The sequence below is a fragment of the Bufo bufo genome, chromosome 6, assembly GCF_905171765.1.
Source record: "Bufo bufo chromosome 6, aBufBuf1.1, whole genome shotgun sequence".
Taxonomy (NCBI): Eukaryota; Metazoa; Chordata; class Amphibia; order Anura; family Bufonidae; genus Bufo; species Bufo bufo.
This window is the reverse complement of record NC_053394.1, coordinates 191029424-191055184: the sequence shown is the minus strand read 5'-3', so window position 1 is coordinate 191055184 and position 25761 is coordinate 191029424. Positions and strand designations below refer to the sequence as shown.

Below are 25761 nucleotides of genomic sequence, written 5' to 3'. Positions count from 1 at the left end.
CATGGATCTGCAAAAACACTTCCGTTACAATAATACAACCTCATGCATTCGTCACGAACGGATCTGGTTGTATTATGTCTTTTATGTAGCTATGACGGATTCGTCATAAACACCATTGAAAGTCAATGGGGGATGCATCCGTTTTCTATTGTGTCAGAGAAAACTGATCTGACACAATAGAAAACTGATCCATCACCCATTGACTTTCAATGGTGTTCATGACTGATCCGTCATAGCTATATAAGACATAATACAACCAGATCCGTTGCAGCGTTTGTTCTGTCATTGATGGGAGCGCAACCAAACGGAACGGAATGCATTTTAGAGCATTTTGTTTCGTTCTGTTTTGTCCCCATTGGCAATGAATAGGGACAAAGCTGAAGCGTTTTCGTCCGCTATTGAGATCCTATGACGGATCTCAATAGCGAAATTGAAAACTCTAGTGTGAAAGTAGACTAACCTGTTTTTCTATGAATTGGGGACTTTTACGTTTTAAGGCCTCATGCACACGACCGTTGTGTGCATCCGTGGCCGTTGTGCCGTTTTCCGTTTTTTTTCGCGGACCCATTGACTTTCAATGGTTCCGTGGAAAAAACGGAAAATGCACCGTTTGGCAGCCGCATCCGTGAGCCGTGTTTCCTGGCCGTGAAAAAAATATGACCTGTCCTATTTTTTTCACGGCCAACGGTTCACGGACCCATTCAAGTCAATGGGTCCGTGAAAGAACACGGATGCACACAAGATTGGCATCCGTGTCCGTGATCCGTGGCCGTAGGTTAGTTTTTATACAGACGGATCCGAAGATCCGTCTGCATAAAAGCTTTTTCAAAGCTGAGTTTTCACTTCGTGAAAACTCAGAACCGACAGTATATTCTAACACAGAAGCGTTCCCATGGTGATGGGGACGCTTCTAGTTAGAATACACTACAAACTGTGTACAAGACTGCCCCCTGCTGCCTGGCAGCACCCGATCTCTTACAGGGGGCCGTGATCAGCACAATTAACCCCTTCAGGTGCGGCACCTGAAGGGGTTAATTGTGCAGATCACAGCCCCCTGTAAGAGATCAGGGCTGCCAGGCAGCAGGGGGCAGACCCTCCCCCCCCCTCCCCAGTTTGAATATCATTGGTGGCCAGTGCGGCCCCCCCCCCTCCCTCTATTGTAATAATTCGTTGGTGGCACAGTGTGCGCCCCCCCCCCTCCCTCCCGCTATTGTAATAATTCGTTGGTGGCACAGTGTGCGCCCCCCATCGGCCCCCCCTCCCTCTATAGCATTAACAACATTGGTGGCCAGTGTGCGGCCTCCCATCTCTCCCCCCCCCCCCCCCCCATCATTGGTGGCAGCGGAGTTCCGATCGGAGTCCCAGTTTAATCGCTGGGGCTCCGATCGGTAACCATGGCAACCGGGACGCTACTACAGTCCTGGTTGCCATGGTTACTTAGCAATAGTACAATAGTAGTAGATTCATACTTACCTGCTCCAGGCTGCTGCTGCGATGTTCGTGTCCGGCCGGGAGCTCCACCTACTGGTAAGTGACAGGTCGGTGCGGCGCATTGCTAAATGAACTGTCACTTACTAGTAGGAGGAGCTCCCGGCCGGACACGAACCTCGCAGCTCCCAAGCTCCCAGGTAAAGTATGAATCTTTTACTATTGTACTATTGCTAGTAACCCGCTGCCACCAATGATCGGGGGGGGGAGATGGGAGGCCGCACACTAGCCACCAATGTTGTTAATGCTATAGAGGGAGGGGGGGCCAATGGGGGGCGCACACTGTGCCACCAACGATTTATTACAATAGAGGGAGGAAGGGGAGGGGGGCACACTGTGCCACCAACGAATTATTACAATAGAGGGAGGAAGGGGGGGGGCACACTGTGCCACCAACGAATTATTACAATAGAGGGAGGAGGGGGGGGGGGCCGCACTGGCCACCAATGATATTCAAACTGGGGAGGGGGGGGTCTGCCCCCTGCTGCCTGGCAGCCCTGATCTCTTACAGGGGGATATGATAGTACAATTAACCCCTTCAGGTGCGGCACCTAAGGGGTTAATTGTGCTGATCACGGCCCCCTGTAAGAGATCGGATGCTGCTAGGCAGCAGGGGGCAGTCTTGTACACAGTTTGTAGTATATTCTAACTAGAAGCGTCCCCATCACCATGGGAACGCCTCTGTGTTAGAATATACTGTCGGAAATGAGGTTTCACGATCTCACTCATATCCGACAGTATATTCTAACATAGAGGCGTTCCCATGGTGATGGGGACGCTTCAAGTTAAAATATACCATCGGATTGGAGAAAACTCCGATCTGATGGTATAAAAGGGACTCCAGACTTTACATTGAAAGTCAATGGGGACGGATCCGTTTGAAATGGCACCATATTGTGTCAACGTCAAACGGATCCGTCCCCATTGACTTGCATTGTAATTCAGGACGGATCCGTTTGGCTCCGCACGGCCAGGCGGACACCAAAACGACTTTTTTTTCATGTCCGTGGATCCTCCAAAAATCAAGGAAGACCCACGGACGAAAAAACGGTCACGGATCACGGGAAAACGGAACCCCGTTTTGCGGACCGCAAAAAAATACGGTCGTGTGCATGAGGCCTAACCGAAATTGTAAATAAATGTGAACACAGACAATTGCAGCGAGTACTTTCATATATTGATGTACATAGTGCATGCATAAAACTCCTAGAATTTTTATTTTCTTCAAAGCCAGCTTTCGGAGCTCTGTTATTTTTGTGAATAAGTGTATGTATTTATTTTTTCCAGTATATCGGAATTTCCTTGTGAAGTGGCAGACTGTGACCAGCTCTTTGACACTTTGAAGTCATATGAACATCACTACAACACATTGCATAGAAATGTTTGTTCCATCTGCAAAATATCTTTTCCATCTGTCAGGCTTTTGGACATTCATATTTTTGAGGGGCATGACTCTCTCTTCCAGATTATGGCAGAAAACACCAATATGGTAGGTGATTACTTGGATAATTATGAGCTTGTTAAAGGGGTTTTCTGGTTTCCAAACCGCTAAATAAAATAACTGGCCTTAACAGTTAACCACTGTTTTCGAGGCTGACATTAAAGGGTTAATCCGGTTGTTTGAAGTTATGCCCTATCTACAGGATATGTGATAACTATTAGATCGGTGGGATCCTACTACTGGGACCCCCACCAGTCACAAGAACGGGGCCCCCTACCCCCTGCAAGCCCCATGTAATGAATAGACCGACCGGTTGCACATGTGTGTAGGTGCTACATTCATTTCTGGGAGTTCCAGAGTTAGCCAAGTACAACGGCTATCTCCGGAATTCCCATATAAATTAATAGAGCGGCAGTGGAGGGAATCCCACCGATCGAATGTGTGGATAGGGAATAAGTTCAGACAACCTTACTCCTTTAAAGGCTATGAACACCTTTTGAGGCTTTTTTTATTGTATTTTACTCATTTGAATTTCTTTTCTTTTTTTACACATTTTCTGCAGGCTATCTTGCTTTCTGTTTTAGAGTGAATCCATAAGTCATCTGCTCTAGCATTTTGAAATCTGCCATACTGAATTCAGCTTAGGTTTTTCCAGTGGCATAGGGTCATATGATATTTTAACCCTTTCATGACCAAGGGTCATTGATGCCCTTGTGTCCATGCATATCAAAATTTACAGTTCTGATATACACTGTTTTAAAGGGGTTATCCGACCCCTGAAATGCCACTCATATGCCCGGGCCCCTCACACACAATGTACTTACCTTGCTCCCTGGCACCACCGTTGCTCCTGATCTCCGCACAGACGCTACTGCTTCTCCCCTTGCGCAGATGAAAACATCCGGTGTCGCGGGGAAGGGTGATCTGCTGATTCAGCCAATGCGCACGGGGAGAAGCAGTGGTGGCCAGGAGCTATGCAGGTGCCGGGGAGCAAGGTAAGTATATTGTGTGTGAGTGGCCCTGGCATATGGGGGGCATTTCCCATATGGGGGTCGCCTAACCTCTTTAAATAATAATATCTTTACAAGTGCTTTGCTTGTCATAACTGTTTTTACTTTTTTTTTCCAAGACACATATGGTTTTTATTTTCTAGACTAATTTTATAAATGACTCTTTTATTTATGTATTATGAGCAGTCATTTTTTTTTATTATTATTTATTTTATTTTTTTTGTTAATTTGGCCACTACACACCCTTGATTAGTAGTACAAATGAACATATTTATACGAAAATATATTACGTGGTGCCCAGAATTAAAGGCATACCGTCTTTGAAACGGCCCTTTGCAGCAGAAACTTTAAAAATCACCTAAAAAGGACACTACTGAGTAAAGTAGATACCCTAAAGTTTTTCTATTTATTTTTTTTCCATTTTTTGTTGGAGGATAGAACAAAGTTAAAAAAAGGGGCATTTTTTTTCACTTTGCTGCTAATGTAGCTCAAATTACTGTAAACATGCTGCAAGCTATCCAGAAAAAGCACCCCAATATGTATGCGGGAAACAATCCGGCAAAAAAAGACACCCCAGTTGTGTACATTACCCACTCCCAGGGCATTTTATGGTGCCCAGAAGTAAAGGCATACCTTTCCGTTTAGATACCAGCATACTGTTTTTGCAACGGCCCTATGCAGCAGAAATGTTAAAAAATAACCTAAAAAGGACACTACTGAGTAAAATAGTCACTGTAACGTATTCAACATGTTCATTGTAAATTAACATTTTCCATTTTTTACACTTTTTTTTTTTTGGTAGATGGAACAAAACATAAAAAAAACCTGCATTTTTTTCCCTATACCTCTGATTTAGCTCAAACTACAAAAAATAAATACATCCTACTACAGCCCTATGTGTACAAAAAAAATGAGGACAGCAATATTACTGTGCCTGTGTATGATGCACTTTATTGCAGTTTCCAATACACAATGGTGGCAGAGAAGGGCAGTCAGGGCAAAAATATCTTGTGTCTCGCCTTATGCCTTGTTTCGTGCAGACACAGCACCTTCTTTGTGGATATCTGTTTTTATGTTGGGGGTATAACTGCAATAAAGTGCCTTTAGACTAATCTCCTTATTTATTCTGCTTCTAGTGCTAGGGTGCATTAATTTCTCAATAATTATTTCTTTATACCAAAGAAATGTTTGTGTTCCCCCAGACTTTTTGTACAACACATAGAAGTTTTACATTGCCATCTGTAGCAAATAGATGGATAGGACTTGCACATTATTGTATGGTTTAAGTACCTGATTAGACAGGTCAGTTCCCCACATGTATTTATTGTAATCTAGTATACAAGTTGTTTTTTGTTTATCAGTGGTCGACCCCCTTTCTCTTAATGGCATTGGGGCTACTGTGTGAATCGTACTTGGCAGAAGTAGGTCTTTTCTGTCCTTATAGTGTAGTGCAGAGGTGGCCAACCTTACAGACACAAAGAGCCCAAAAAAAAAAATCCATGACTGCCGGGAGCCACAAGCTATCCGTTTACACAAATATGCGTGCACACGACAGTATTACTGCAATTGAGTTATCAAACATTTAAAAGTGCATTTAAACCACCACTCCTACCTGTAATGTAGACCGCTTTGGTGAGACTTCTGGCAATCTTTGTTTTTCACAATGTGTTTTACGGATCCACGGATACATGGATCGGATCCGCAAAACGCATACGGACATCTGAATGGAGCCTTATAGGGGGGTGATCAATGACAGGGGGTGATCACCCCATATAGACTCCCTGATCACCCCCCTGTCATTGATCACCCCCCTGTCATTGATCACCCCCCTGTAAGGCTCCATTCAGACATTTTTTTGGCCCAAGTTAGCGGTTTTTACAAAGTCTCATATTCCACTAACTTGTGTCAAAAAATAAAATCTCACATGAACTCACCATACCCCTCACGGAATCCAAATGCGTAAAAATGTTTAGACATTTATATTCCAGACTTCTTCTCACGCTTTAGGGCCCCTAGAACTCGCCATGCCCCTCATTGAATACCTTGGGGTGTCTTCTTTCCAAAATGGGGTCACATGTGGGGTATTTATACTGCCCTGGCATTTTAGGGGCCCTAAAGCGTGAGAAGAAGGCTGGGATCCAAATGTCAAAAAATGCCCTCATAAAAGGAATGTGGGCCCCTTTGCGCATCTAGGCTGCAAAAAAGTGTCACACATCTGGTATTGCCGTACTCAGGAGAAGTTGGGCAATGTGTTTTGGGGTGTCATTTTACATATACCCATGCTGGGTGAGAGAAATATCTTGGCAAAAGACAACTTTTCCCATTTTTTTTATACAAAGTTGGCATTTGACCGAGATATTTATCTCACCCAGCAAGGGTATATGTAAAATGACACCCCAAAACACATTGCCCAACTTCTCCTGAGTACGGCAATACCAGATGTGTGACACTTTTTTGCAGCCTAGGTGGGCAAAGGGGCCCACCTTCCAAAGAGCACCTTTCGGATTTCACCGGCCATTTTTTACAGATTTTGATTTCAAACTACTTCTCATGCATTCGGGCCCCTAAAATGCCAGGGCAGTATAACTACCCCACAAGTGACCCCATTTTGGAAAGAAGACACCCCCAGGTATTTCGTGATGGGCATAGTGAGTTCATGGAAGTTTTTTATTTTTTGTCACAAGTTCGTGGAATATGAGATTTTGTAAGAAAAAAAATAAAAATAAAAAATAATCATTTTCCGCTAACTTGTGACAAAAAATAAAAAATTCTAGGAACTCGCCATGCCCCTTACGGAATACCTTGGGGTGTCTTCTTCCTAAAATGGGGTCACTTGTGGCGTAGTTATACTGTCCTGGCATTCTAGGGGCCCTAATGTGTGGTAAGTAGTTTGAAATCAAAATGTGTAAAAAATGACCTGTGAAATCCTAAAGGTGCTCTTTGGAATGTGGGCCCCTTTGCCCACCTAGGCTGCAAAAAAGTGTCACACATGTGGTATCGCCGTACTCGGGAGAAGTTGGGCAATGTGTTTTGGGGTGTCATTTTACATATACCCATGCTGGTTGAGATAAATATCTTGGTCAAATGCCAACTTTGTATAAAAAAATGGGAAAAGTTGTCTTTTGCCAAGATATTTCTCTCACCCAGCATGGGTATATGTAAAATGACACCCCAAAAAACATTGCCTAACTTCTCCTGAGTACGGCAATACCACATGTGTGACACTTTTTTGCAGCCTAGGTGGGCAAAGGGGCCCACATTTCAAAGAGCACTTTTCGGATTTCACCGGCCATTTTTTACAGATTTTGATTTCAAACTACTTCTCACGCATTCGGGCCCCTAAAATGCCAGGGCAGTATAACTACCCCACAAGTGACCCCATTTTGGAAAGAAGACACCCCCAGGTATTTCGTGATGGGCATAGTGAGTTCATGGAAGTTTTTATTTTTTGTCACAAGTTAGTGGAATATGAGACTTTGTAAGAAAAAAAAAAATAAAAAAAAAATAATCATTTTCCGCTAACTTGCGACAAAAAATAAAAAATTCTAGGAACTCTCCATGCCCCTCACGGAATACCTTGGGGTGTCTTCTTTCCAAAATGGGGTCACTTGTGGGATAGTTATACTGCCCTGGCATTCTAGGGGCCCTAATGTGTGGTAAGTAGTTTGAAATCAAAATGTGTAAAAAATGACCTGTGAAATCTTAAAAGTGCTCTTTGGAATGTGGGCCCCTTTGTGACAAAAAATAAAAAGTTCTATGAACTCACTATGCCCATCAGCGAATACCTTAGGGTGTCTACTTTCCGAAATGGGGTCATTTGTGGGGTGTTTGTACTGTCTGGCCATTGCAGAACCTCAGGAAACATGACAGGTGCTCAGAAAGTCAGAGCTGCTTCAAAAAGCGGAAATTCACATTTTTGTACCATAGTTTGTAAACGCCATAACTTTTACCCAAACCATTTTTTTTTTTTACCCAAACATTTTTTTTTTATCAAAGACATGTAGAACAATAAATTTTGAGAAAAATGTATATATGGATGTCGTTTTTTTTTGCAAAATTTTACAACTGAAATTGAAAAATGTCATTTTTTTGCCAAAAAATCGTTAAATTTTGATTAATAACAAAAAAAGTAAAAATGTCAGCAGCAATGAAATACCACCAAATGAAAGCTCTATTAGTGAGAAGAAAAGGAGGTAAAATTTATTTGGGTGGTAAGTTGCATGACGGAGCAATAAACGGTGAAAGTAGTGTAGTGGAGAAGGGTAAAAAGTGGCCTGGTCATTAAGGGTGTTTAAGCTAGGGGGGCTGAGGTGGTTAATAATGCGATTTATCAATATATAATGCTCTTACTCATTTTGGTTGGGCAGTTTCTTCAAAAAACAGACTTTTATAATATGTAAATGAGCTCTCTACCAGCAAGTAGGGCGGCTACTTGCTGGTAGCAACCGCATCCTCCTTTCATAAAGACGCCCCTCCTCATGTTGATTGACAGGGCCAGCGAACGCGCTCGTCCTCTGGCTGGCCCTGTCTGCGTTCAAAATCTGGCGCCTACGCCGTACCTGTCTTCAGTCCGCGCAGGCGCACTGAGGGGAGGACGCTCGCTCGGCCGCTCCATCCTCAATGCGCCTGCGCCAATGGCGTCACATCTACACCCGACGCCGGCGCACTGAGGATGGAGCGGCCGAGCAATCAACATGAGGAGGGGGCGTCTTTATGAAAGGAGGATGCAGCTGCTACCAGCAAGTAGCCGCCCTACTTGCTGGTAGAGAGCTAATTTACATATTATAAAAGTCCGTTTTTTGAAGAAACTGCCCAACCAAAATGAGTAAGAGCATTATATATTGATATATCGCATTATAATGAATTTAAGTTGGCAAAAAATAATAATATGACTTTAGTGGGGTGACAGAAACCCTTTAAGCAGCTGTTGCCAGTAGTTGAATGAATCAGAATCAGCTAGTCACGACTAGCGGCGTGCTGATTTATGCACAGCACTGCCACTGAGTCTGACTGAGTCTGACTCAACTGGTCAGGTCCTGGGGCCGGGTCGGGGCTGGGGGCAGGGCTTGGGGCACGGTGCGGCGGCGGTGGGTGGAGACTAGAGAGTGAGACCGCAACGGCACCGAGTCCGAGACTCGATCAGATCATCAGATGTGAAGAAGATGTCCGGTAGGGCTGCCTAGTGCCTACGCAGTGCGCAGCAGCACAGCACAGACCAACTAGTACCAAAATGAACGGGGGACATTTTAGTTGGGGGGGCACATGGGGGGGGCTCAGCTTGATGTAGGGGGGGCCGTGGCCCCCTCTGGCCCCCCCCCCTGGTGACGCCACTGCTTGCGAGTGCTCATTTGCATATGAATTAAACTTCGTTTTTCCTGCTGGTGCAAGCCTAAAGACAAAGGTACCATTACAATCCTGTATAGGTGTGCTACAGAGCCATGTAAGCACTGTATATGGCCATATGGAGGTGACAGACTCCCTTTAAGCAAACATAGCCCTAACATTGACTGGCAAGCGAGACAGATTCTCGATTGGAGTGATTTTTGCATGGACAACTGTCTTAATGCATCATTCTCTATGGTGACCACTAAAACGGTACCCTCGTTCATTTCAGAATTTTCTGATGTTTTATCTGAGAGTGGTAATCAGGAGTTGCCTCCGCACCGGGAGTATGACTGTCCCGTCAATCTTATTCCCAGAGCTAAATTGCCCCAATCTCGGTTGTATAATCTTTCGGAACCCGAAAGAAAGGCCATGCAAGAGTATATTACCGAGAGTTTGGCAAAGGGACATATTCGATCATCCAAGTCCCCAGTGGCTGCTGGGTTTTTCTTTGTAAAGAAAAAAGATGGTACCCTGAGAGCATGCCTGGACTTCCGTGAGCTCAATCGTATTATCGTCCGTGATCCTTACCCCCTTCCTTTGGTTCCGGATTTGTTTAGTCAGATTGTCGGTGCCAAGGTGTTCTCTAAGTTGGATCTGAGGGGGGCATATAATCTGGTAAGGATCAAGGAGGGGATGAGTGGAAGACCGCATTTAATACCCCTGAGGGTCATTTTGAAAACCTGGTCATGCCCTTTGGGTTAACCAATGCTCCTGCGGTTTTTCAACACTTTGTCAATGACATCTTTCATCATCTGGTGGGGAGGTTTGTCGTTGTATACCTTGATGACATACTAATTTATTTGCCTAATATGGAGACTCATCAGGATCATGTGAGACAGGTGTTACAGATTCTAAGAGAGAATAAGTTGTATGCTAAGATGGAAAAGTGTTTTTTTTCTGTACAGGAAGTACAATTTCTGGGTTACCTGCTCTCATCCTCAGGTTTTCGTATGGATCCCGAGAAGGTCCGTGCCATGTTGGACTGGGATCGACCCGAAAATCTGAAAGCGCTTAGCGGTTTTTGGGGTTTACCAACTACTACCGTAAATTTATCTTGAACTATTCATCGGTGGTTAAACCTTTAACAGACATGACTAGAAAGGGTGCCGATATTTCTGTCTGGTCTGATGCGGCATTACAGACCTTTTCTGCTGTGAAAGAATGTTTTGCTTCGGCCCCTATTCTGGTGCAACCGGACGTGACTCAGCCATTTATTGTTGAGGTTGACGCGTCCGAGGTAGGGGTAGGAGCAATCTTGTCGCAAGGTCCTTCACCTAGTAAATGGCGCCCATGTGCATTTTTCTCAAAAAAACTCTCTACTGCTGAAAGGAATTATGATGTGGGGAATAGGGAATTGCTGGCCATTAAGTTGGCGTTCGAGGAATGGCGGCATTGGTTGAAAGGAGCAATTCACCCTATTACGGTAATTACGGATCACAAGAATCTGGCCTACCTGGTGGTCATTGTTTTTCACCAGATTTAACTTCATCGTCACTTACCGCCCTGGGCTTAAGAACATCAAGGCGGACGCTTTGTCGCGTAGCTTTCCTGGGGGGGGGGGGGTGAGTCTAATGACCCTAGTCCCATTTTATCTGAAGGGGTAGTCATATCCGCTCTTTATCCTGATCTTGAGGCCAGGGTGTTGAAGGCACAGGAGGATGCTCCGGACTCTTGTCCTCCGGGGAAGTTGTTTGTTCCCTCCGAATTACGTCACAAGGTGTTTGAGGAACATCACTGTACGGTGCTTGCTGGGCACCCTGGAGCAGATCGACTGTCGATCTCATCTCTCACAGATTTTGGTGGCCGGGGTTGCGTAAGTGTATTGAGGACTATGTGTCAGCCTGTGGTACCTGTGCACGTGCTAAGGTGACACATACTCGGCCTTCCGGATCTCTGCTTCCATTGCCCATCCGTCCAGACCTTGGACCCATTTGCCCATGGATTTCATCATGGATTTACCGAATTCTTCGGGAAAGACCATGATTCTGGTGGTTGTCGATCGTTTTAGTAAAATGGCACACTTTATTGCATTACCTTGTCTACCCAATGCTAAAACTCTTGCACAGGTGTTTGTCGACAACATCGTGAAACTACATGGCATTCCCTCTGATGTGGTGTCCGATAGAGGGACTCAGTTTGTTTCCAGATTCTGGAGAGCGTTCTGTACTCGTCTGGGTGTACAATTGTCCTTCTCTTTGGCTTTTCATCCTCAGTCGAACGGACAGACGGAGCGCACTAATCAGAATCTGGAGACTTACTTGAGAAGTTTTGTTTCAGAGAATCAGGAAAATCCAAAATAACCTGAAAAAGATGGGCTGACAGGAGACGTATGAGTGGTCCGGACCTGAGAGTGGGTGATTCTGTGTGGTTGTCTACAAGAAACATTAAACTTAAGGTACCTTCTTGGAAGTTGGGCCCAAGATTTATTGGTCCATATAAGATCACTGCCATTGTTAACCCTGTAGCCTTCCGTCTTGAACTTCCTCAGGCATTGAAAATCCATAACGTATTTCATAAATTGTTGCTAAAAAAATGTGTCGAACCTGTTGAGCCGTCCTCCTTGCATGCTCCTGTCATGGTGGACGGGAATTTAGAATTTCAGCAGGATTGTGGAATCCCAAGTTCTCCGGAGATCCCTCCAGTATCTCGTTCATTGGAGAGGGTACGGACCAGAGGAGAGGATGTGGGTTCCAGCGACCGATGTTAATGCTAGTCGTTGGGATAGCTTCATTTGGTCTCGGAAGAGCTGGAGTGTGGTTCGTGTTGAAGTCCTGTTCATCCTTCATCCTCTGAAGTTAAGTGTTCCGCTTGTCGTGTTTTGTATTCCCCCCCCCCCTTCCCCCGGTTGTTTACTAGGCCTCAGTGAGACGCTAGTTCCTTCACCAGGGAAGGAACTGGTGGTCTCTGCCCTGTCATCATCTTTAGGGCATCTGAGGGTCACCAGGGTTTTCTAGGTTCCCGTGTATGGGTATCTCTACCATCGAGAGGTGCCCTTACGGATAGGAGTTAGGGCCAGGAGCAGGGTTTTATTAGGTGGTGACCCTTTTCCTTCCCTAGCGGTGAGGCCTAGTGTCTTTCCCTTTCCTTCTTTATTGTCTTTTGGTGTTCTCCCCTACTACATCCGTGACACTTACCAAACAGAGTAGTGTATCCAGACCGGGATGGCGTTACCCCAACGCGCTTTTCGGCGTGCCTTCATCAGGGGGTAGCGCCATCACCGTGGATCAAAGATTATAAAGGCCTCTCCTCCGATCAAATTGCATTAAAATCACTGATAATTCTAATCACCGGCATGCGATCCTTCCCCCAACTGGCGTCACCTCGTACCCCCCATGACACGTGACGTCTCACGTCATGCGGCCGGCCGACGTCAAGACGTTCGGTGGGAGGTGTCATACGCCATCTTGTGCATCATCTGCACACATCACAGACGAGAAGAATTAAATCAGACCGATGCTACATCATGCTTGCACAGGGATATATCTCGTGTACGCTGTCTCCCATCACTACACCGCTGTACATGATTACACTATGTATATTGATCATAGAACACAGTAACCGATATGAAATATATCAGAATCAATTTTGTATATACAGTACAGACCAAAAGTTTGGACACACCTTCTCATTCAAAGAGTTTTCTTTATTTTCATGACTATGAAGGCATCAAAACTATGAATTAACACATGTGGAATTATATACATAACAAGCTTCAAGAGGTAGTCCCCTGAAATGGTCTTCCAACAGTCTTGAAGGAGTTCCCAGAGATGCTTAGCACTTGTTGGCCCCTTTGCCTTCACTCTGCGGTCCAGCTCACCCCAAACCATCTCGATTGGGTTTAGGTCCGGTGACTGTGGAGGCCAGGTCATCTGGCGCAGCACCCCATCACTCTGCTTCATGGTCAAATAGCCCTTACTTTCAAAGTTTTCCTAATTTTTCGGCTGACTGACTGACCTTCATTTCTTAAAGTAATGATGGCCACTCGTTTTTCTTTACTTAGCTGCTTTTTTCTTGCCATAATACAAATTCTAACAGTCTATTCAGTAGGACTATCAGCCGTGTATCCACCTGACTTCTCCTTAACGCCACTGATTGTCCCAACCCCATTTATAAGGCAAGAAATCCCACTTATTAAACCTGACAGGGCACACCTGTGAAGTGAAAACCATTTCAGGTGACTACCTCTTGAAGCTCATCAAGAGACTGCCAAGAGTGTGCAAAGCAGTAATCAAACCAAAAGGTGGCTACTTTGAAGAACCTAGAACATGACATATTTTCAGTTGTTTCACACTTGTTTGTTATGAATATAATTCCACATATGTTAATTCATAGTTTTGATGCCTTCAGTGTGAATCTACAATTTTCATAGTCATGAAAATAAAGAAAACTCTTTGAAATGAGAAGGTGTGTCCAAACTTTTGGTCTGTACTGTGTGTGTGTGTGTATATATATATATATATATATATATATATATATATATATATATATACACTGCTCAAAAAAATAAAGGGAACACTTAAACAACACAATGTAACTCCAAGTCAATCACACTTCTGTGAGATCAAACTGTCCACTTAGGAAGCAACACTGAGTGACAATCAATTTCACATGCTGTTGTGCAAATGGGATAGACAACAGGTGGAAAATATAGGCGATTAGCAAGACACCCCCAATAAAGGAGTGGTTCTGCAGGTGGTCACCACAGACCACTTCTCAGTTCCTATGCTTCCTGGCTGATGTTTTGGTCACTTTTGAATGCTGGCGGTGCTTTCACTCTAGTGGTAGCATGAGACGGAGTCTACAACCCACACAAGTGGCTCAGGTAGTGCAGCTTATCCAGGATGGCACATCAATGCGAGCTGTGGCAAGAAGGTTTGCTGTGTCTGTCAGCGTAGTGTCCAGAGCATGGAGGTGCTACCAGGAGACAGGCCAGTACATCAGGAGACGTGGAGGAGGCTGTAGGAAGGCAACAACCCAGCAGCAGGACCGCTACCTCCGCCTTTGTGCAAGGAGGAACAGGAGGAGCACTGCCAGAGCCCTGCAAAATGACCTCCAGCAGACCACAAATGTGCATGGGTCTGCTCAAACGGTCAGAAACAGACTCCATGAGGGTGATATGAGGGCCCGACGTCCACAGGTGGGGGTTGTGCTTACAGCCCAACACCGTGCAGGACGTTTGGCATTTGCCAGAGAACACCAAGATTGGCAAATTCGCCACTGGCGCCCTGTGCTCTTCACAGATGAAAGCAGGTTCACACTGAGCACATGTGACAGACGTGACAGAGTCTGGAGACGCTGTGGAGAACGTTCTGCTGCCTGCAACATCCTCCAGCATGATCGGTTTGGCATTGGGTCAGTAATGGTGTGGGGTGGCATTCTTTGGAGGGCCGCACAGCCCTCCAGGTGCTCGCCAGAGGTAGCCTGACTGCCATTAGGTACCAAGATGAGATCCTCTGGATAGATCAGAGACCCTCTTTCAATCTCAGTCACCTGCCGTATTACATCCTCAACCTGACTTCTGGCATAAGCTCTCTTTTGTAGTCTATGGGCGATATTTTCAGTTTCAATCATGAAGCTTTTATCATCCGTGCAGTTCCTCCTTGCACGTATTATCTCGCCCCTCGGTATGTTCGCTATGACATGTCTGGGATGACAAGATGTAGCATCTAGGGTCGTATTCCCTGCCAACTTACTCCTTTATTCTTGTTTCCCATAGCCATTATATGTTTCATGCGTTTTTGTATGGGCTTTTTTATTATCTAGTGTGTGATTTTTTCTTTTTTCTTTTTTTCTCATGAGAAGTTTTTGTCCTTTGGCGTGGCGTCTTTTAGAGGGTGTCTGCAGTCATGTGACTACAATTAGTGAAAACAGATGCAGTCCCTCTATAAATACTGCCACTTTTTAATGTCGTATCGTGTCATGAGTAAGGGCTTGAATTGTCTTCAGTAGACAACGACTTGGTAACTGTAACTGGATGTGATTTTACCGCAAGCAAAATAAACTTTTCCTTTACCAAAGTGGAGCTGGATTTCTTGAACCACATTGTACTACGTTACCCGAGCCTGACACGGGTCCTCCGTGCTCACAGGTGAAGGTGGGGCAGGTGAGAGCTGCTGAACTTTCCTTTTTTCTATACTGAATTCGTCAGGACTGTGAGCACTCCATGCCCCGTCTGTATAAGCGGTTGTTCATAAGGGTGCGACATGGCACATGTTTCGCTGCGTCCTCTGGAAGATGATGAGGACAGACTACAGCGAATTAATGCCATTTATGACCCACCAGATTAATCCATCCAGGAGAATTTACAACTAACTGTGTCAATGTCTTCGCTTAAGAAATTTATATCTAGAGAGCTCCGTACATGGTGGGACCTTACCTCACTGAAAAAGTACACAGATAAAGGGATCATTCCTAGAGGGCTCAGACTAAAGAAAAAAACAATGTGGCAAAACCAACCTCGCCACTGGGTTTTGGAGGGGCCTGGCTACTAGCCTCTTGCCCCAGGATTATGGCCCATACTATCTTTGAAGGAGAAGACAGACCGACTTAAATCAATGCTTGTGTGTTTGAATAAAGAGTTCCTGTTTTTATACCTTCATGAAGTTTTGGCTCATGTTTGGGGAATGGGATAGCTACACTCTTGGGGATTGCTATATCACAATACTCCCCTGAGTATAAGCTCTTGTAAGAGCTTGTTCATGGTTCCTGCTCTCTGCATTTAGGAGAGGTTCACCCACTGGAGCCTTGTTGTAGGTCCAGGGTGGGTAGGAGACGGCGAGACCTCCACCAAGCTTCGGCGGTTCGTGGGGTCTGCAGTGCTGATGGTGTCAAGTGGAGTGCTTGGAGTCCTCTGGAAGCACTAGGAGCAACTATCAACGGAGGTACCCGGTCAGGGGTGCTAGACGTTCCGTTACAACCAACTACCATATATTCGGATACTTTTTTAAATGAGTGGGAGGCAACTTTATCTGAATGTTCCTTGAAACTAATGGACTTAATTATACGTAATGAAAGTCAAGCGTTGGTGGAGTTCAGGGACAACATCAAGAAAACACAAGAAATTCTATGTGTGCACATAAATAATCATGAATTCACCAAACTGGATAACAAACTAAAGGAAGATCTGCAAAAAATTGAAGATGATCTTATAAAATTTAAACAAATGAAATATAATCGAGATTTGCTTGACTCGAACCAAGCATATACATGGACAGATTCGAAACAACATACACCTCTTTCGATTCTGAAAAGGTTGCGTAACAAAAAGAACAGAAATTCTCAGAGGGTCTCAGTTCAACGGACTTGGATTCTATTGATTCCGAACAGGAACCTGCTTCTTCGCTTGCACATACTCCTCAAGTGAAAGAGACTGATTCACACAAAGCGGCTTCAAAACACCGAGGGCGGGTCGGAAACACCGAAAACCGCCGGTATCCGGTGAGATACAAAAAGAACAGGATGAACTCCAAGTGATCAACTTGTCTGCCTCCCATTTTATCATCAGATGATATCAATGTACTCAAAAGAGGATTAACTTTCTCTGCCACCTGCCAATTTGATCTATACAGGACGCTCCTGGATGTTAACAGGCTGGCCCGCGCTCTCACTCTCCGGCGACATTTCCAGGTGGGTGATCATGATGGTTGTGTTGCGGAGATGGGGATCGCGGATCACCCTGTGGCACCCACGAGTGAATCAATTGTTTATGACAACATTAGCTCCCATAACACTGGGAATATGAGTTTCATTGAAATGATGCATGCATGTGAGCTACAGGAGTCTAATACAGTCCTGGGTGATCTGGATCTGAATAATAGGTCTTTGTATTTTTACACAAAAAATCTGGATTTTTATCCCATTCAATCCAGATCCTTAGCACTGGACCGATACCAAGAGTTGGTAGAGAGAGACCTAGTTTCATTACATGATCAGATCAACGTAAACACGGCTGATACTAAAAATATAACCAAAAATGAAATGAAGGCCTTGCAAGACATGAAATTGAGGAATGATCTTGTTATCAAACAATCTGATAAAGGGGGTGTTGTTGTCGTACTAGATAGTGGTCTATATAAGACCCAAATTGAATCTATGCTAGGTGACACTACAGTGTATGTCACTCTCAGCGACAACCCCCTCCCCTCTTTCCAGAGGGAATTGAAAAGTATTCTGGATTTGGGAGTTAAATCAGGGTTTTTGACTAACAGGGAATCTGAATACATATTGTAGGAGAGTACCTGGGGTGGTGGTAGACGGGAGGTACGTGCCACCGGGGGTCCCGGCCCCGGTGGAGTAAGAGCCGGAAAAGTGAATTTTGCAGCGGTTATGCTGTTAACACAGCGGATCCGGGCCGGCTCTTACTGGGAGCAAGCAGATATGCGGGCGGGTGCCTGTCTCCCCACGGTCCAGGCCAGGTTTTGCAGGGAAGGGTTAAAACCCGACCAGCAACAAGGGTGTGGTGCGCAATGTGGAGCTTCTTTGCTCTCTGGCTGTGAGAGTGAGAAGTGGAGGTGAGCTGGGCTGTGTGCTGAGGCCTGTAAAGGAGTATGCGGGAACCCGCAGCTGAAGCCAGGAGGGATCCGTGTTCCGTGGCTAGAAGCCGGACCCAGGGACTTACTTCACCAAGGAGAAAAAGGTGACATTACTCCTGGCTTTAAATAGACTTTGCTTTTATGTGATGGAAACGGGCCTCAAGTAGCCTGCAGCAGGGACTTGCTGTGTTTGAACTAGTATTTTGCTGTTGTGTGTGACCACCTTCCCTATGAACTGCACAATCTTTCACTTGTATGCACCGTGTGAATAAACAAAGCATCGTGTTTTACACCAAGACCGGTCTGTTTTGCCTCTATACTGCACTCGCTACCACTGCCTACCAGAGCGGATCCCCACAATATATACACTGCTCAAAAAAATAAAGGGAACACAAAAATAACACATCCTAGATCTGAATTAATTAAATATTCTTCTGATATACTTTGTTCTTTACATAGTTGAATGTGCTGACAACAAAATCACACAAAAATAAGAAAATGGAAATCAAATTTTTCAACCCATGGAGGTCTGGATTTGGAGTCACACTCAAAATTAAAGTGGAAAAACACACTACAGGCTGATCCAACTTTTTTTTTATCAGATTCTTTTTATTAAAGATTTTCAAATTTAACAAAAGACAGAACACTGTCACCCCAATCCCCCCTCCCCCCCTCCCTCCAACATACCCCTTGGGACAAGAGTATTTATAGGATAACGCATCATAAGATCTGACATATCATCACCTTATTTTTACATATCACAATGTATTAAATCAGAACAGTGCACCTTTGAGCAATGTGGTACATTCTACAAGAGTAAGCAGACATGTATAAATATTCCTGAGACCATTAAAGGTAGCTATTTTATGTATATAAACACTCCTCTTATAATTCTTTGCCCCCCTTTCCACCCGTTCCTATACATCCCTCAATCACTCACTTACTCACTCCCTTACATTTGCAGATTATAATGTTGAATCCAAAGTGACCATATCTTTTCGAATTTTTTTTAAACAGTTTCTCTTTTGGTAGACATAATTTTCAAGACTAATCAGCACATGTACCTTTTTTTCTAGTTCATCCACTGATGGCGGTTGATTATCTAACCAGTGAAATGCTATTACCTTTCTAGCCTGATATAATACCCTAATGACAGCCAATCTTTTCTCAGGCATCGATTTTGGCACATTCACACATCCTAATATACACTCCACCAGTTCCATATTGAGCTCAACATCAAAAACAGTTTTCACCATCTCAACTACCCCCGTCCAGTATCTTCTCAGTCTAGGGCAATTCCACATCAAGTGAATGAGGTCTGCATTCGCCACATCACACCTTGGGCAACAATCATCATTTCTGTACCCCATTTTTTTCATTAGAACAGGAGTTTTATATACTCTGTGTAACAACAAGAGTTGAGACACCCTTTGAGATTCACTCACCGCAACCTGAGTGAACTCCCTCCAAGACAGTGTCCCATTGTTCCTCCGTCAAATCAGGGGCATCCCTCTTCCATTTATCATATAACGGGAATTGCTGTTTCTTAAATTGCGCTTCCATAAGACATGTGTAATTAGAGATATCACTCCTTTTGTACCTCCACTAGACTTTACCAGGTCTAATATTGAATTTTTCTGCGCAGGGCTTACTGCTACCACCTGCTCCTGAGCACGTAGCGCATGTCTAAGTTGCAGATACAGATAGAATTGGGACTTCTGCAGCCCAAATTCCTGCTGCAGTCTTGAGAATTCTTTAAGAACATTATTATCAAACAGTTGACCCATATATTTCAGTTCTGAAGCATCCCAAACCTTTACTCCACTAACCTTGTTCACTTCAGTATACATAAAATTCGGCCAAATAGGAGTGATGTCATAGTAACCTTGAATACCTATAATTTCCCTGGCTTTCCACCACGTATTGTGAATGGAACAAAGTATCCGGTATGTATTGCCCTTTGCATGAAAAGTACCCTCCTCCAGAGCAGACCTTAAGTTTTGACATCCCACCAGAGACTGAATAATTTTGCTGGCTGTACCCATGCCATCCGTCGACTCCCATCCTCTCATATGCTGCAATTGTGCCGCTAGATAATACATCCACGGATCCGGTACCCCCAGACCACCGCTAGTCTTTGGCCTGCATAGAGTTGCCAGTTTAATGCGAGGTGTACCTTTATTCCAGATAAGGTCTCTGAATATTGCATTAACTACATAGAAGATCCTAAGGGGGAGCCATATATGGGCATTATGTAGCACATAGAGAAGTTGTGGCATCAGTATCATTTTTATCAGATTCGTTCTGCCTATGATCGATAGTGTTAATTTTGTCCAGGCATTAACCTTCTGTCTAAACTTCTGAAGCAGAGGGGATATGTTCAATCTTTCAAAATCTAGATCACTGCGGGAAACCTGGATACCCAAATATTTGAAAGAGTGAACAACCTGTAGGCCTTCCACACAAGAACTGATGTTAGTGACATCTTCCTTCAATGGCATCAGCACAGACTTAGTCCAATTAATGCATAGACCCGACATTTTCCCAAACCCATTAATCACTTCCATTGCCACCGGGAGAGATTCCTTCCAATTATCCATAAATAATAACAGATCATCTGCGTACAGTGCTACTTTCTCCTTTAGTGAACCATATGTGAAGCCTCTTATCCCCACAGAAGATCTGATGGCTTCAGCTAGAGGCTCAATTGCTATCGCAAATAGCAGAGGTGACAGAGGGCAACCCTGCCTCGTCCCCCTATGAAGTGTGAAGCTATCTGACAAATTACCATTTACCCTAATCCTAGCTGACGGTTTATTGTATAAGAGCTGAATCCACCCTATAAAGGATTGGCCAAACCCTAGCTTCTTTAATACCTTTCACAAGTATCTCCATTCTACACTATCAAAGGCTTTGGCCGCATCAAGAGATGCGACCGCCGCCTCCAAAGTGTGTCCCTGGCTTTGGATATTTAGGTATAGGCGCCTGATGTTAACCGCCGTTGACATATTTGGCATAAAGCCAGCCTGATCTGGGTGAATAAGGTTAGCTATAATCGAGTTCAAACGATTAGCTAGGACTTTTGCCAGTATTTTAATGTCTACCAGAAGTAATGAGATTGGCTTATATGATTCAGCCTCCAAAATATCTTTACCCGGCTTCGGAAGAACCACAATCGTTGCCTCAGTCATACTGGAAGGTAGTCTTTTCTGTGTCATTGACTCCTTGAAGACCTCCAATATCTGGGGTAGCATTACTGAGGCAAAACGTCTGTATATCTCCACCTGCAAGCCATCGCCATCCGGGGCTTTATTATTAGACATACTTGACAGTGCCAATTCCACCTCAGTGATCGTTATAGGGGAGTCTAATTTAACACGCTGATCTGAAGTAAGTATAGGCATATGCAGTCCCTCAAGGAAGGAGTCCATTTATTCGTCTGAAGCGGATAAACGAGATACGTACAGATTGGAGTAAAATCCCCTCATAATCTCTAATATTTGCTCCGGAGCATTACATAGATCCCCAGCTGAATCCCTGAGAGCTGCTATATAACTAGAGGGTCGCTGTGCCCTTGATATCAGAGCTAGCATTCTTCCTGTCTTTTCTCCTTCTTCATAATACATTTGTTTTTGGAAGAACTGTTTGTTCCTGGCATTAAGTAATAGCCTATCATTTAACTCTTTCTGTGCCCCCTTCCATACTTCTCTATGCCTATCAATTGGCTTTTTCACATACCGTATTTATCGGCGTATAACACGCACTTTTTCCCCCTGAAAATAGGGGGCAAATCATGTATGCGTGTTATACGCCGATATTCATTGCGCAGTATGAGCCGGGAGAGAGGAGGGGCTGGAGTCCGTAACTAGGGGCGGGGCCCGGTGCAGTCACTGTACTCTTACACCGGGCCCCGCCGCTCACCAAAGTATTTATAAACGTGAATCCTTATCCTGTTATTAAGCTGCCCTCTCCCATGTTCCCATGTCCCCCCTGTATCCCCATAGCAGTTACTTAACCTTCAATAGCAGGCAGAGCGGACGGCAGCAGTAACGTCACTCACTGACGTTGAGCGCCTGCTCCGCCCCCTTTATGAATGAAGCAGGCGGAGCAGACGCGCGACGTCAGTGAGTGACGTTACTGGTGCCATCCGCTCTGCCTGCTATGGAAGCGTGTGAATCGTAAGTGCTGTGGGGATACAGGGGAACATGGGAAAATGGGAGAGGGCAGCTTAATAACAGGATAAGGATTCACGTTTATAAATACGGTACTTCGGTGAGCAGAGGCCCGGTGTATTGGGGGACACTGTTATGAGGGGGATCTGTGGATGACATATAGCAGTGTCATCCACAGATCCCCCCCATAACAGTTCCATCCACAGATCCCCCCACCCCATAGCAGTACAATTTGAAATGGACACTGTTATGAGGGGGATCTGTGGATGACATATAGCAGTGTCATCCACAGATCCCCCCCATAACAGTTCCATCCACAGATCCCTCCACCCCATAGCAGTACAATTTGAAATTTAATTTTTTTTCCTGAAATTTCCCTCAAAATGAAAGGTGCGTGTTATACGCCAGTGCGTGTTATACGCCGATAAATACGGTAATTAGCTTCAGCCGTTTCCACCGCTCGCGTTAAAGCCTGTACCTTAGCTCTAGTTTCACTCTTTTTTCTGTTAACTTGTGCTATAAGCAACCCTCGCATGAAGGCTTTCATGGTGTCCCAGACTATTAACCGTGTAGTTGTAGGCAGATTAATCCTAAAAAACTCCTCCAATTGCCCCTTGATATCATTAATCTCTGGCGAAATAGACAACCAGAAAGGATTAAATGACCACAACATACCTTTACCTATTCTAGTGGGCCTAAAGGCAGCAGAGACTAACAGTGGGGAATGATCCGTCAGCTGACGGGGAAGGTATGTAATTTCTTGTATCACTTTTCCCATTTCTGCATTTACTAATGCCAAATCAATTCTAGACAGCGAGTTAAATGTACTAGAACAACATGAGTATTGTCTCACCTGTGGATTCCTTTCCCTCCAAATATCTACTAAAGAAATCTCCTGTAGGAGTCTCCCAAATGCAGTACAGTCTCCCGAAGGATCCCTCATTGTCATCCCCATCCTATCAAAGTCAGGGCTTATCACATTATTAAAGTCTCCCAGTATGAATGTTGGTACCCCTGGGAAGTCTGTCATAAAAGATAAAACTTTCCTGATCACAAGCGGGGAATATGGGGGCGGGATGTACACTCCACATATCACACAAGGCCAGAGGCGTATCTAGTGAAAATGGCGCCTATGGCAAGCACTGAAACTGCGCCCCTGTCAAAATATTTTAAACCCATCTTTCAGATAACCTTAACAAAAAAAAAAACAGCTGACAAATCTTCAAGTCAAACTCTTTAATCTTCCAATTAAAGTTTTTGTTGCCTAAAATTAATGTTTGTAAGGTAGAAAAACAGAATAGTGTAATGATTCTGTTAAAAAACGAGTAAATACTTATTAAATTCCTTCATCTATATCACCTCCGGCGTTCTAGTTTCTGTTCTCTCATTCACTTCCTGGCTTGCGGCGCTCGTTCATGTAAGAACTACATTTCCCAGTATGCATTGCAGCACGCATAGTAATTCACATCTCCTTGATGTCTCTAACACGTAGAGAGTGTCCTGCCACACAGATGTAGTTCCCAGGAGGGGGTAGGAACAGTGTACACATTGATTCGAAAGCGCCACTGCCCATTGAAATCAATGGGCAGCGCCGCCGAACCGCCAGCAATGCACCGCTGCAAGCTGCATTTTGCGGGCGGTTTTAACCCTTTTTGGGCAGCTAGTGGAAGCTCAAAGTCCTGCGAGCCGCATATTTGAGGCGCCCTGCTAGCGGCTGAATAGCGCCGCAAAAAGCGGCTCAAATAGCGACGCTTTACCGCCAATAGCGCAACGCCCCAGTGTGACAATAGCCTAAGCCTGGCATCATGACAGTCTCAAACAGAAGCAAGCAGCCCATCCAATATAGTGCTTGCACAATATGGATTAAATTAATTATAATTATGCATAGCCATAGATATAAATAAAGTGATTTGTGCAACAGCATGTACAACTTGCACAAATCACTTTATTTAGGATATCTATGCATAATTCTAATTTATTTATTCCATATATTTAGCAGCACTATATTAGGTATTTAGCAAGGTTACATTTATTAGGTTGCCTGCAGTGCTTTGCAGATTGCAGAATGTCAGTACATCATTATACAGTGTGATCATGATGTGTGTGTGTACCGTAGCAGACTAGCAGTGCTGCCTGGCTGGGGGTCCAATCGTCCAACTTCTCACAGTTCTTCTCCTCACTTCACCTCAGTGCAGTCAGTCACCTCACGAGTGACACGCTTGGATAAATGAAGCTACGATACGCAGAGGAGGGTAGGCGGAGCTTGAGGCGGAGCTGGAGGCGGAGCCTCTGCAAGTTAGCAGATACACGGACGGACTGGGCGATCCCATTCATAGAAAATCATGGGGGCGCCTGTCTTTCTCCTACATGCCAGCCCTCAGTCCAGACTGTCCAGCCAAGGTAAAAATACTTTCCAAGTTAATTTGCGTGCCGCCGCCAGCGCTGGGGCTAAAGGAGGTGGCTGCAGAATGGGTGGGAATTTTTTTTTCATGATATTTTTTTTTTTGTCGCCCCCCCCGCTTGGCGCCTATGGCACTAGCCATGGCTGCCATAGCTTGGATACGCCACTGCACAAGGCTGATTATAAAGGGTACCATATAGGCACACATAACACCCGTCAGCGTCTACCTTGCTAGAAAGGCAACAAAACGGTATATTTTTATGTATCAAGATACTGACCCCCCTAGCATATGTAGAATACATGGAGTGAAATCCCACCCCCACCCACGCCAATCTAAGCAAATGTACCTGCTCCGGCAACAGGTGTGTCTCCTGAAGGCAGCATATGAGAGGATGTAGCGGACGGATGCTTTCCAGAATCGCCTTCCTTTTAGTCTTTTCCTTGATCCCACGCACATTCCAGCTAAGGATTTTAATGCAATTAGCCATTAGTGGTATAACACAATCTCCTGCCCATCATAAGAACCTCAACCCCTACATTGATCATTCTGACGTTTTGCTCTGGAGGACGGCACTCCCACATCCATTCCACACTCATCTTGCCATATTTCCACTCATAACAAAGATTGCTCTGCCCCGTAACAAATCCCAAAACTTCCCTAGACTGTAAACTTGCCATTAAGTGGCATAAACTCTATCGCGAACCACAGTTCACTGGGCTGACCGATTGGCCCCACACCGCGCCCAATTACTAGGCCCGTGGGATTATGCTGTACCAGTCGGTAAGTCCAGCAGGGTTCCCCAGCTAATAAACCATATTAGCAGGAGGGACGTAGCCAAAACTGACTACCTAACTTCACAGTGAGAATCTGGAAACTGTTAATCACACTATTAATATAGCTAGTCTCCATTTAGCTTCCCGCACCTTACCCGGGGGTATATATTATATCTAAAGCAGACATACAGTACAGACCAAAAGTTTGGACACACCTTCTCATTCAAAGAGTTTTCTTTATTTTCATGACTATGAAAATTGTAGATTCACACAAGGCATCAAAACTATGAATTAACACATGTGGTATTATATACATAACAAACACGTGTGAAACAACTGAAAATATGTCATATTCTAGGTTCTTCAAAGTAGTCACCTTTTGCTTTGATTACTGCTTTGCACACTCTTGGCATTCTCTTGATGAGCTTCAAGAGGTAGTCCCCTGAACTGGTTTTCACTTCACAGGTGTGCCCTGTCAGGTTTAATAAGTGGTATTTCTTGCCTTATAAATGGGGTTGGGACCATCAGTTGCGTTGAGGAGAAGTCAGGTGGATACACA

At 44.6% G+C, this 25761-nt stretch overlaps 1 protein-coding gene across 1 annotated transcript in view; it reads left to right on the top strand.

The window, feature by feature from the left end:
• Positions 1-25761, top strand: part of ZNF511 (zinc finger protein 511) — a 282393-nt gene that overhangs the window by 160843 nt on the left and 95789 nt on the right. The window contains exon 3 of the mRNA XM_040437473.1: positions 2776-2977. Coding sequence (XP_040293407.1) covers positions 2776-2977 — 202 coding nt within the window. The remainder of the gene's footprint in view (positions 1-2775; positions 2978-25761) is intronic.